General features: G+C 38.3%; 1 protein-coding gene across 1 annotated transcript; it reads left to right on the top strand.

The window, feature by feature from the left end:
- The first annotated feature begins 3,530 nt into the window (after positions 1-3,530).
- desmb (desmin b) lies at positions 3,531-13,081 on the top strand. The gene is made up of 9 exons (XM_059327883.1): positions 3,531-4,248; positions 7,264-7,324; positions 7,437-7,532; positions 8,293-8,454; positions 8,577-8,702; positions 8,790-9,010; positions 9,716-9,759; positions 10,166-10,254; positions 12,479-13,081. Exons 1-9 carry the CDS (start codon positions 3,674-3,676, stop codon positions 12,518-12,520), a joined length of 1,416 nt encoding a protein of 471 aa, XP_059183866.1. The 5' UTR covers positions 3,531-3,673; the 3' UTR covers positions 12,521-13,081.
- Positions 13,082-13,779: the final 698 nt, after the last annotated feature.

Raw genomic sequence — 13,779 nt, 5'->3', positions numbered from 1 at the left:
ATATTAAAGTTTTAAGGAAGAGGATTAGGGCCACACATAAAAAAATATTTGAGTTCTGGCTTTATTCTCAGAATTTTTACTTTCAAGTCCCATACTTTAAAGTCAAAATTCTGACTGTTTTCTCTTCTCTTATTCTTCTTCTGAGAATAAAGCCAGAAATAAAAAATAAAAAATGATGTGTGGCCCTAATCCTCTTCTGTAATGTTGTTATTGTATATGATAAGCCATAATTAGGTAGTGGTAGTAGTTTATAATTATAATGTGCTATTTCCTGGATCAATAGAGTAGATAAGGTTAACATGAACAAGGGAATACAAAGTGCAAAAGAGACACATAAAAAGATATGCAAATATTATTAAAAAGGTCATTAAAGAGCCAAGAGAATAACTATTATAAAATACAAGAATATTGTAGGAAATTAATGATAATTTGATTTAAGAAAAGGAAGCAGCAAACAGAAAAGTCTTCATCCTTGTGCCAAGGACCTGCGTTTTTACTGGGAGTTCCAGACATATAGACCATAAAACTGAACGTTGCTTCTCTGTGTTTAATTTGGACTCTGGGGACAGAAAGCAGAGCTGAACCAGACAAGCTGAGAGCTCTGCTGCTTCATCATGTATCATATCATATCAGAGATGAAGCTCAGCAGTTTCCTAAAACTGATTGTGTAGACAAAATATATTATTTTGAATTCCCTCTATCTCTACCTCTCTGTCTCTGTCTTTCTCAACCCATCTCTCTGTTTCTCTACACAACTTTCTTCACCATTCGCTCCCCAGGCAGGTTGGTAGATTACATTTTTTTTGTTGTAATCCAATGGATTGCGTTACTAATTACAGCTGGTATCCTGATACCTACTCTGTGATGAGAAATGAAAATTCTGCTTTTTATTTTGAATCTGTCTTCACCTCTGATGTGACATTATACATGTTTGTATCCAAACAACCCCCCCTTCTCTCTTTCTCTCTCTGTCTTTCTGTTTACTCTTTATTTCCCCCAGTGCAGCCATTCATCACTGTATCACCACAGGAACCAGCCTTATATAGTCCTGAGCAACAAGGGAGGGAGAGGAGAGAGAAAGAAGAGGAGAGTCCGAAAACGATGAAGAGATGTTTACATCAGCTGTCAGCTCACAGCGCCTCTGCTGCTCTTGAGGAAGCCCAGAGCACGTGCGCACACACACACACACACACACACACACACACACACACACACACACTAGCATTAGCATTCAGCCTCTATTAATAGATGTGAGGAGAGCAACAGGCTGAACACACTACTGTTCTGTGATTGATTGGTTTAGTGGTTTCACTATATGTGAACCATGACCTTTATGTGCGTTAATAATGCATGTAATGGAGCTATTTATCTTAAAGCAGCTGGTGTTCAATCCTTATTTTTTTGCACATAGCCCAAGTATTTCCTGAAGCGTTTGCTCCGGCACCACCTGCTTATATTTTTTTAAGAAGTCTTAGTGCTGCTTAACCTCTGATTCAAAGTTTAACATTGATTGCAGATGCATGTGCACAAACTGTTGCACTTATTTAGAAGGAAATGCATGTTTCAGATCAATCTGAAAGGGAAAAAATAGCACTTGGAGGCTGCAGACCTTCACGGAGGCCAAGCCAGATCTCACATCGTTAACAAAAGTGAAAAATAATTTGTGCATGCTCTCCAAAATCAGGCCAGAGGCTTTTCTGTAATCCTGCTGAGAAATGCACAAACCTATCATCTATTTTTTAAACGTAATCCTTTTACTGTTCACCACATAAAGGCTGGAGATGGTTGAGCACGCTTCGGCTTTTCTGTGTAAATACCCAATAAATTAATACCACGTCTCCTGCTATTATTATTTGGCAGTGCATTTAAATCTATGGGAGAACATTTTTAAATTAAAAATTAGTTTTAAAATGGTGGTGTTACTGTGTTTAATCACACTTTCAGAGCACATTAGAGTCCAGTGTGTGCTGGCAGAGGGAAACTTCCCTTTAAATCCACTTCACTGTCACACACTCTGATGATATCATCATTAATGGCACATATTGTTTGGGAATGTGGGCTTTCTCCTGCAGGGACACACTGTACGTGTCTCAGGATGGGATAGTTTTCCTTTTTAAGGCAGGTTAGTCAAAGCTCTTCCCCCCCGAAGGCGCCGTCATTAACAACCTGCACTGCCTCTCCATGTGAGGACGACACAGAGTTTTCACAGCCACCGTCCTTGCATCTTCACATCGTTATGTCATGAGATCACAAACCCAGGGGAAGGATGATTCAACAAGTCTTCTAAACTAAAAACCACCAGGTTCAGGGTACGCTGTGGTTGAGATTTAATCACATTTAGGGACAAAACGACTTGGTTAACATAGTGGAAAGATCAAATGACCACAGGAGGGAAACAGGGCAGTCACAGGCTTTGTGAGTGTGCACCCTGACTGCTTTCCAAACTGCATGAAATTAATTTTAATTCGGTGTGCCGTGAGCACCGTAGGTGCAGCCACGCTGTCTACTCTTCGTCATACTTATTTCCTAGTCTTCATCATCCAGTTTTTCATCAATGAATGATATGATCATGAAAGATACATCCAAATGTGCGGAATGATTGGGAATGTATTTCTCACACCTCACCGTTTTCGTAAAAATTGCCAAAAAACATAGGTAAAAAGGCCAATGAAATGAATGGGAGATGAACATGAAAAGAGGTCAGAAACATCTCACTTTGGGGCTGTGCCAATTCGTTATACTTTCCCATAGAAAAAATATTTAAAGTTTAAACGGGTCACAAGACCCCAGACTATTAAGGGCGGTAAGTGAGGATTTTGGGCAGTGGATGACATCACGGTTAGAGTGGAGAGAGGCTGGGAAATTTTCAGATTTTATTTTATTTTTTGAAAAACCTTCTTACCACAACTTTACTCTTCATAACTCATTTCTAGGGCATCCTACTTTAGAATGAATTGGACCTAGAGATTTGATTCAGGGAGCCTGAATGTGAGAGTAACTCCAACTGTCCCTGAGAGACTAATGTTAACTGGAACCAGACTTTTCTAGAAAAAACAGAAAAAGACAGTTTTCTAACTTGCCATCTCGTCAACTTTTGCATTGCCTTCTTAGATTACTTAATGTAAAGTAATTCATTTTACTGTGTATCTTGTGATCGTTGAGGCCAATAACAAATACAAATCTTTGTTACTCTGTTTCTTTCTTTGTGTTGTGGTTATTCTGCCCTATTAAAGTTACAATTAGTCCCATTTTCTTTCATCATATTCGGCTGTTACTGACATCAAATACTGGGTTGGCATCCTAATTACTTAATCTCTGATCTGTGATTAATCTGCGCTGTTCTCATATGTTTCAGCTGTTTATATAGTTTTCTGTACAAATTCTGGTATATAGTGACACAGGAGTTTGATGCTTAAGAAGAACACAAGAAAGTGGCGAGAGAAAAATGGAAAATGCAATAAAAAACTGAAGGAGCAGTTGGAGAAGATGAGGGGAGGCAGAGAGAAAGGATGGGGGAGTCGATGAAGAAGAGGAGGAAGGTGACAGAGAGAGGGGGGTTGAGGGAGGCAGTGGACAGGGAGGAGGGGGTAACTACAAATAGCCGGGGGCAGTAGGTTCTCCTTCAGTGCTCCCCTGTGCTGCAGCCCTCACCAGGCTCTCTGTATCTTCCACCATGGCCTCCTACAGCTCCTCCGCCCAAAACGCCTCCTCCTACCGCCGCCACTTCGGCCATGGCGCCTACGCCTCGCCCAGCCTCAACCGATCGATGTTGGGTCACAGCGGCGGAGGCGGGGGCCACTCCAGCTCCAGGGTCTATGAGGTGACCCGGACCAGCTCCACGCCAGCCTACCGGGTCTCCTCCAGCTACTACGGGAAGCCCCTAATGACCTCCCGGGCCTCCGTCGGGCGCTCCTACGGCGGCATGGGCGAGACGCTGGACTTCAGCCTGGCCGACGCCCTCAACCAGGAGTTCCTGACAACGCGGACGAACGAGAAGGTGGAGCTGCAGCACCTGAACGACCGCTTCGCCAGCTACATCGAGAAGGTCCGCTTCCTGGAGCAGCAGAACGCGGCGCTGGCGGTGGAGGTGGAGCGCATGCGCGGCCGCGAGCCAACACGCATCGCCGACCTGTACGAGGAGGAGATGAGCGAGCTGAGGAGGCAGGTGGAGATCCTGACCAATCAGAGGTCACGTATAGAGGTGGAGCGGGACAACATGGCCGACGACTTGGACAAATTCAAACTCAGGTGGGAGGGGCAAGATGGCGTGTGTGTGTTTCTTTAAGAAAAAGTGTGTGTGAGTTGATCATGTCAGCTGGATACAAGGTTGTCTTTATCTGTGTGTGTGTGTGTGTGTGTGTGTGTGTGTGTGTCTCACATGGATTTTAGCAGGTTTTAAGGTGTGTATGTGGTACATGTACGTGAGAGAGAAAAATCTGTGTGTGCAAATACGACTGAATGGTGGAAAAATGCTGATTAAAAAAAGGTGAAAATGCTCATTTAAAAAAAGTGAAAATGCTGATTAAAAAAGTGAAAATGCTGACATTAAGAGGTAGTTTGACATTGAAGTTTAGTAAACTGTGAGTGAGAGCATATCAAGAAATATCAGCTGATTTGAATTGAGGTGGACGAATGGAGGGATGTGATAATGATGAGTCATCTTAAGCCTGTTTTTAAAGGACCATGCCAGTGTTTTTACACATATGATTACACCTGCTTCAATTAGCATAAAGAACAGTGGACATGTTGAGTGTTTAGACCTTCAGAGGGATGAATCAGAATGCTTTTTGTGAAAGTTTTTAATGGCTTATAAGTCAAACTTTTGGAGGATTCTTTAGACCATATCTTTATCTTTCAGTTTTTTGCATACTGGTTTGACTTTAACGCTGCTGCTCATCCCGAAAAAAACAAAAACCTTAAAAATAATTTCCACATGACAGGAAGAAGAGTGCGGATGACTCACTGTTGATGCGGTGGCTGCCTCCTGACTCACAGAGTGAATGACACACTCATTATTGTGTATTTAGAACAAGCCTGGCTGAAATAATGCAGAGGATGATTATAAAGACTTTAAATAAACTTCAGCACTACATTTCATATTGAAAAATGCAAAAAGTAAAAAAGACCAAGAGATAACTGGAATAACGTGTAAACCTGTAAGTGTAGTAATATTTACATTTGAGATGTAATGAAATAAAAGTAAAAAGTACATTGTAAAAAAAAAAAAAGTAAAAATAAGGGTAAAAAATTTGGCACATTTACTATCAAACAACAATAAACGACCCTAAGTTATTTTACAGAAAATGTCTTTAAAAATACAGATAATATACAGTAAATATCTGTAGAATAACACGTATGTTGTGTATGTTTTCTTTTTTTTACTTTAATACAACAAGTATTTTATTACATTTTTTTTTTTAAACTGAAAGTTGCCTTACATTGTTTTTTTTAATAGAATGAATTGTAATTAAACAAGACCATTAAGCAATTGAACAAAACTGTAAAAAATATATGATGCACCATAATATTAATATACAGATTTCAACTTACATTTTAAGGTTAATATTTGTAGTAAAAGTAATTTACTTTTTTATGGCATTTGTACTCAATGTAGAGAAAAAGAAAAGAAAAACACTAAAATAATACAGAAATTTTCAGGAAACAACTTTTTTAATTAACTGGATACTTTTATGTTCTAATATTGCTACATTTACTCAATTAAAATATTGGAATTGACAGAGCTACACTTACACCACAGCTACAAAAGACAAAATACACAATGTTTACAATTGATCAGATTAATGCAACAAAAACAACAACGACAACAAAAACAACAACAACAACAACAACAACAAAGCATAAATTCAGACGCAGTATTTATCAACACACAAGATTAAAATGTGTTTCAGGTTGATTTACTTTTACCAGAGAAATCAAATAATTAAACATGTTTGTACAGATACTCCCACATGAAGAAATGCATTTAAAATAGACTGATGATTATAAAGCCTCTATAAATAAACACGTGTGCCACATGTTAAATTTAGAGCTGACAATGAGCTCTGATTCCTGCTGAACAAATGTTAAACACATCATCGGAACAACTCCAAAAACAGAAATGTCACAGCAGAAAACAAAGTCAAACAGTCAATTCTCTCGATGGTGACTTACTATAAAAATGATGAATGGCCATTATGTGTGTGACTGCCCAAGCCTGACCAAAGTTAGAGCTCATCACACACACACACAGACACACACACTGTGTTTACACCGTCCTCTTCTATAAAAGGAGAGGAAAGAGCTCCCACATATCTGAGGACCTGTAACTGTCTGTCCTTTCTCTTTCTCACTCCCACTCGTTTACATTCTCACAGATATTCAGAGAGAAGACAGCTCTCCTGCTGTTAAATATTTAATATAAAATAATCACTGGAAGGGATTTCTAACATATAATAAAATAAAAATGTTTTTTTATTTATTTCTGGAAGGATTTTGCCCCGTGCAGAGGCCAGGTTTCTATTATTAAATGTGCTGCAGACTTTAAAGTTTCAGGTTAAATAAATAAAATTAGCATCCGTTATTACATGAGAGCTTTCATTACAACCATAAGAGTGTTGTTTGTTTTTTCACTTCAGATGTTTTACTGGCATTTCTCAGGTTAAACATTTAAATTAACTGAAAACTGCTTATATGTGGTGAGTATAATTCAGGATTTCTCCAGTCTTTTTTAGACTAAATTAAATATTATTCTAGGTTCTAGTATGTAAAAAGGATTTCTCTTTAAAGAGCTGCTCAATTGAAATAAAAATGCATTTAAAGAGCTAATTAATAAAGACAATATATGTGGTATAATACAATGGTTCCCAACCATTTTTCCTTGGATATAAGTCATCAATTATAATTTCTTCTTCCATTTCTTATCCGTTTACGCTGTGAAATTGCTCTCATCATCATTTTGTGTAACCACTAGTGGATTAAATACATTTTCTCTTTAAATTTAAACATTAAGTTAACATTTTTCCATTAAGAACCTGACAGCTCATAAAGTTGGAATAATATATATATATTTTACCTCTTTCCATGAAATGATTGTGACAATGTTATCTATTGTTGACAGATAAAGTGTGTATCTTCTCAAAACTTTATTAATCTCTTCCAAACATCACAATGAGAATGAAGCCACAATAAACAGAGGATTGTGTCTGAAACCAGTGTATATATATGAATATGAAATCCTTTGTCATGTCTCTTCACCTCCTCCAGACTCCAGGAGGAGATTCTCCAGAAAGAGGAAGCAGAAAACAACCTGGCTGCTTTCAGGGCGGTGAGTCCCTTGCACATTACAGCTTGCTTGATAAATATTGTATTTTCATGTCAAACAAGCTTGAGCTACTTTTAAGTTTTAAAATCACACCTGACTTACTAAACTGTCGCAGGACGTGGATGCTGCCACTCTGGCTCGCCTGGACCTGGAGAGACGCATCGAGACGCTGCAGGAGGAGATCGCCTTCCTGAAGAAGATCCATGAAGAGGTTCTCTCCTCCTCCTTCTTCTCTCTCTGTGCAATTAGTGCAAATATGAGGATTTATTTAGTTATTTTGGGGGCACAGGTGGTTCATTTGAGGGAAGAAATAACAAAGTTGTGAGGTAAAGCAGCTATGTTGAGGACATTTAAGAAAAGTTGACACAAACTGCAGGAGCTCACTGCTGTGGAGCTGCACAAACAAATACATGTTTTAAATAATGCAAAGGGCATTAAAACAATAAACAGGCATCTCAGGAGGTGCACTTTGTTAGTGTGTGTGTGTGTGTGAGAAAGAGAGAGAGAAAGAGAGGGAGAGAAGTATACAGTTTCACACACAAAGCCTGATGTTGGCAGCAGGCCTGAGCAGTGTTGCAGCAGAGCAACAGATGTACGACTGAAATGACTCTATTTAGTAGTGGTGGACAACAACGTCTCTGAGCAGTGTGTGTGTGTGTGTGTGTGTGTGTGTGTGTGTGCTTGCTGCAGTGTCTTCTGGCTGCAAGAGACAGTTTGCATGATGTGACTAGTTTGCATCCAGCTAAATCTAAAGGGTGTGCAAACAGTTCCGGCTCTTAAAATGACCAAATCTGTTGCAAAATGTTGCCTTTTTTAATGTGCATGAATGACTCACCGTATAAAAGAAGTGAATGTTTGTGGTTGGCATTTTGTCCGTCTGTGCTCTGCAGACAGGTGCACACAAAACCCAGCAGCCCTCACTCTCCCACTCTAACCTGGTCTCCTTCTTCTTCCTCCTGCTCCTCCTGCAGGAGATCCGTGAGCTGCAGACACAGATGCAGGAGACTCAGGTGCAGATCCAGATGGACATGTCCAAACCGGACCTGACAGCGGCGCTGCGGGACATCAGAGCCCAGTATGAGGGCATCGCGGCTAAGAACATCTCCGAGGCCGAGGACTGGTACAAGTCAAAGGTGAGGGATTATAATCACAGAATGCTGCATTGTGAACATTAGAAATAAACCCATTTGTATTAGTTGCTCTCTATCGGTTGTAATAACAGTAACAGTGTGACCTTTGACCTCTGCCCCTCCAGGTGTCTGACCTGAACCAGGCAGTGAGCAAAAACAACGAGGCACTGAAGTCGGCCCGGCAGGAGACCATGGAGTTCAGACACCAGATCCAGTCATACACCTGCGAGATCGACTCGCTCAAAGGCACCGTATGTAACACAGACACACACACACACACAAACTGGACTATACTCTCCGAGCTCTCCGTCACTTCAGGCTCTCTTTGACGTCCCCAGAATGAGTCCCTGATGAGGCAGATGAGGGACATGGAGGACCGGCATGGGCGCGAGGCCGGCGGCTTCCAGGACACCATCGCCCGGCTGGAGGCGGAGATCGCCAACATGAAGGACGAGATGGCGCGCCACCTCCGCGAGTACCAGGACCTGCTCAATGTCAAGATGGCGCTGGATGTGGAGATCGCCACCTACAGGAAGTTGCTGGAAGGGGAGGAGAGCAGGTGATGCAACAAAGACTCATTTCAAACCTTTTCAACTTCAGAAAATAGGATTTTATTGCAATAAGACTTTTAATGGTCAGTGGTTGAAGAAGTATTCAGATCCCTTACTTAAGTAAAAGTACTAACACTACACTGTGAAATTACTCCACTACAAGTAAAAGTCCTGCATTCAAAACTTACTGAAGTAAAAGTACAAAAGTATCAGCATCAAAATGTACTTAAAGTATCAAAAGTAAAAGTACTTGTTGTGCAGAATGGACCCACTCAGGTTGTTTGATTATTATTATTGATGCATTTATGTTAATTTTCTCAAGATAGGGCTCACTTTAACTACTTAATACTTACTTTTATGAGGTTTCATTTATAAAAATAAATAATCACTTTACATATATCATGTTTTTATGTTAAATTTCCACCTGAAAAGTAACTAAAGCTGTCAGCTAAATGTAGTGGAGTAAAAAGTACAATATTTGCCTTTAAATGTAGTGGAGTAGAAGTATAAAGTTACATAAAATGGAAATACTCAAGTAAAGTACAAATACTGCAAAATTATAATTAAGTATAGTACTTGAGTAAATGTAGTTACATTCCACCACTGTTAAAAGTTGAAGGTGAAAACAACAACAAAGTAATGTTTTATCAATAAATAAAATAAATGAATTATAAACCAGGTTATTATATAATACTTTATTTCTGTCTTTGCAGGATTACCTTGCCTGTGCAGAGCTACTCCACCATGAGCTTCAGAGGTACGAACACACCTGCTGTAACCTGAACACACCACTAGAGGACATAGGTCTCCTGAGTCTGCACTCACCCACAATGCAGTTCACCTTCGGATGTAGTATTTACACCTGAGTTATGATCCAGCATCAGTTAGATGCCAAATAGGAGTCATACATGGCATCATGAGTACATTTTGAAAATGGCTGATTGTGAAAAGTTTAAAATGCTCCAAACGGTTTGATTTTCAGCTTCTTATTCATCAAAATGTATTTGAAAAATTGTCAAACGGGCACTTGGATTTTCAGATCAACACTATATTTCAGGTTAAAAGTCTAACTTTAATATTGCTGCATGTGTCTTGTGTTTATCATGATTCATTGTTAACCTCAGTGGGAGGATTTTGATGATTTTCTTGCTGTGTTTAAACAGAGACCAGCCCCGAGCAACAGCAGCGCGCCTCTGAGATGCATTCAAAGAAAACTGTCCTCATCAAGACCATTGAAACCCGTGATGGAGAGGTGAGAACACACACACACACACACACACACACACACACACACACACACACATAGAGGGATCTAAATTTAGTTGTTACGGAAATGTATAAAGTACCTTCTGTTAATGTGGGAGCTTCATTCTAATGAGCTCATCATATTTTCCTTCCTTTCTATCTTCTATCGCCAACAAAACAAAGGAATAAAATCCCTAAAAATAACATTATCAGGAAAATATATTCAACTAGACATAAGCTACGGCAAAAAGTGACACTCTTGGAATGACAGCGCCCTTATTTCCATAATGAGGAAGAAAAGAATTGTATTTAAAAAATAATATGAAAATAAATATGTTTGGAGTAATTTACAAGGGGGAAATGAAAAGGGAAAATAAATAAATAAATAAATGGATTCAAAAGTGAATGAATACATTTAATAATGAGTCTAAAATAAAATAAAAAATAAGTACATTTAAAATGCATACAAAATAAATAAAAAACATAAAATAAGGAAACAAGTATGATAATTAATAAAAAGGTAAATAAATAAAGAAGCAAAACTGAACAAGAAATATAAATTTATGTCACATTTTATCAATTAATAGATGCCTACTTTAATTTAATATTAAATTTTTTATTTTTTTTATTTGGCCAAATATATTCAAAGATTTAGGATTCAGTGTGGATCAACAGGAGACACTTTAAAACAATTGATTTCTATATATTGAGTCACTTTTAACCTAATGGGTCTACATTTATATTGATCAGTACTTCAACTGGGTCACTACACACTTTCAGTTCATTCTGCCCTAAAGAGCCAAAGTCGTCAATTCTCTGTGCTGAAACTGAAACAAACAGGCTGAACCTGGCTGCACCACATTGGGGTTTTTGTGTTCATGATGCTTCCAAGTAAACAAACTCACACACATGCAGGGACAAGTTGAGCCAAGAATCCTGTCCCACCCGAGTGCAAACACGATACACCCGCAGCTTCCTGGGAAAACATACATCACAGACGTGTTAAGACAAGTCATGGCTGCTCTATTTTGTTTTTGTCTTGTATCTCCATCTTGATGCACGACCCTGAAGGATGGCATGCTGCTGGTTTTTCTACCTCAGATCCCTCTTTGTCTTACCAAGCAGGTCGCAGCAGGTGAATCAAGAATTAAAAAAAACATTAAAAAGAGCTTTAAAAAATTCTTGAGAAATGATATAAAAGGAACTAGTTGAAATTATTATAGGCAGATTTTTTGTTTTACTTTTTAATATATTTTTATAGAGAGAATACTTCATTTTTATGTACTGAATAAACCAACTTACATATAAGAAATAAGAACAAATCACAAGTAAGAGTGTATTTAAAAAATAATATCAGACAAAAATGACTTGAGAAGATTCTGAAAGCCTGCTACTAATGATACTATGTTAGTGTACAAAACTGAACATTTTATCATGGATGAAAAAATTACTAAAAAGAGACAGAAATCAACCACAGTGAGACAGAATATATCCAGAAGAGGTATAAAAATAATCATGAAAAAGATGCAAAATAACCACAAACAGACAGAAAACAACCAAAAAGAGGCAGAAAACAACCAGAAAATATCCAAAATAATCATAGACTAAAAACAAATACAAAGAGACAAAAACAACCACAAAGAAACACAAACCATCCATAAAAATACAAAATAATCACAAAGAGACAGAAATCAAACACAAAGAGACAAAAAACAAACAAAAAGAGACAAAAAAACAAATACAAAGAGACACAAACCAACCATAACAGATTTTAAAAAATCACAGAGACAAAAAAACAAACACAAAGAGACAAAAAACAAACACAAATATACAAAAAACAACCACAAAGAGACAAAAAGGCAGAAAATAACCAAAAAGAAAACAGAAAATAGCTAGAAGAGATACAAAAGAATCACAGAGACACAAAAAACCAACATAAAGAGTCTGTGCCTGGTTCCTATTTTAGAAAGATGATGGGGCCTATTGTTTGTACTTACAGCTAGTAACAATGCAAGTCAATCAAACTCCAACTGTCAAATGCTGCAGCCAGCTGAGCCTCAGACAGGAGTTCCCTGAGCTCATTGTTTGCATTTAATCTTTATTTTCTCCACCTGTGAGCACAAAGCACATATAAGAGCTTTTATCTGGCCGTGTCCTGACATTTGCAGTGCAGTAAAACAGCATCTCTCTGTATCTTTAAAGTCCACTCACTGTTTGTTTGTGGCCTCCAGGTCGTCAGCGAGTCGACGCAGCACCAGCACGACATCATGTAACCACCTGCAGAAGAGACGAAGAAACAGAAACACATCTGTCCTCGTCTGAGTGAGACAGATAAGGACAACAAACAAGAGAACACGTGCAAATAAAACTAAAAGTAAAAAGACTTTACAGACTCCTGATTAAAGCCTGTACTGTTTTACTGCAATATGTGAATTTAACTGTATCAGGGTTTATTTACCAAGCTACTCTGCAAAAAAAAAAAAAAAAACTTTTACTGTTTTACTGACTGTCATCTGTCCCCCTCTAGTAGCCATAGTAATAATCATTGAGGGTGATGCAGAGTTTAAATAGCAGAATTCACGCTTGAGTCCGAACTTTCACCGAGGAGAACGGGGTTCATGTTCCATGTAAAAACAAAAGTAAACTGAACTTCCATGTTTCCTGCATCACACTTTTACTTTACTACATCACTTCCGGTGGTGATGGCATTTATGTAAATTTTCTTTGCTGTTTAAAGCAGGGGTCTGCAGCCTTCATATCGTATTTTGAGCCTTATTACAATAAAACAGTCTACTAATTTTAAATCAGCCTATCAACAATACTAATACTATATGAGCATTGATTAATTTTTTTTTTTTCCCGTCAGAATGCAGCAAGGATGCTGAAGAAATATCGGTTAATGCATCAGGCCGCAGACTTTCATAAGCTTTGATGCACATTTTATTTAATGCCGTATATAAGACATACATTTTTACAATAAGAAAACAAGAGAACACCAATTACTTTAGGCCTGTACCAATGATAAATGCAATTTAAATGTTAAGAAATTACTGTTTTATTGCTTATAATTTTATTGTCAGAGCCACTGGAGACAGCCTGAAGAGCCACACGTGGTCTTTTATAACTCCTTACCGGGAAGATTTTTGCCCTAAACCTAGGTCAGTGGACGTGCATGCTACTTTTTTAGAACGCTCCGCTCAGGGTGGTACTGACAAATGACCTATTCTGTTGGTCAGGTGGGAGTTCTTGTCCAATCTGTGTCTTGGAATAAAAAAGTAGAAGATGGCTCTCTGCAGAACGGAGAAAAGGCTTGATATGATAGAGATTTTTTTGCATTGTATCAGCAAAATATTCAAATCACAACATTGGAAGCAACATTTTTGCATCTGAAAGAAAAGACAAAAGGGTAAAAGCATTATAGCTATATACCCTAAATAAAATATTCTGGTGCTGTGTGCACTTCCTGTTCTGCAATTTAGGTTAAATGTAACAGAAAATCTTTTGTTTCAGATCAACGGAGCAAATCCTGAGC

Source organism: Centropristis striata, chromosome 24, assembly GCF_030273125.1.
Source record: "Centropristis striata isolate RG_2023a ecotype Rhode Island chromosome 24, C.striata_1.0, whole genome shotgun sequence".
Taxonomy (NCBI): domain Eukaryota; kingdom Metazoa; phylum Chordata; class Actinopteri; order Perciformes; family Serranidae; genus Centropristis; species Centropristis striata.
Note: the sequence above shows the minus strand (reverse complement) of the source record. Positions and strands in the feature narration are given on the sequence as shown.

Excerpts from the sequence above, each read along its gene's own strand:
- desmb (XM_059327883.1), top strand. The coding sequence starts at position 3,674 with ATGGCCTCCTACAGCTCCTCCGCCCAAAACGCCTCCTCCTACCGCCGC. Across the intron at positions 7,325-7,436 it reads ACCTGGCTGCTTTCAGGGCG|GACGTGGATGCTGCCACTCT; the intron begins GTGAGTCCCTTG and ends AAACTGTCGCAG. Across the intron at positions 9,760-10,165 it reads CTCCACCATGAGCTTCAGAG|AGACCAGCCCCGAGCAACAG; the intron begins GTACGAACACAC and ends GTGTTTAAACAG.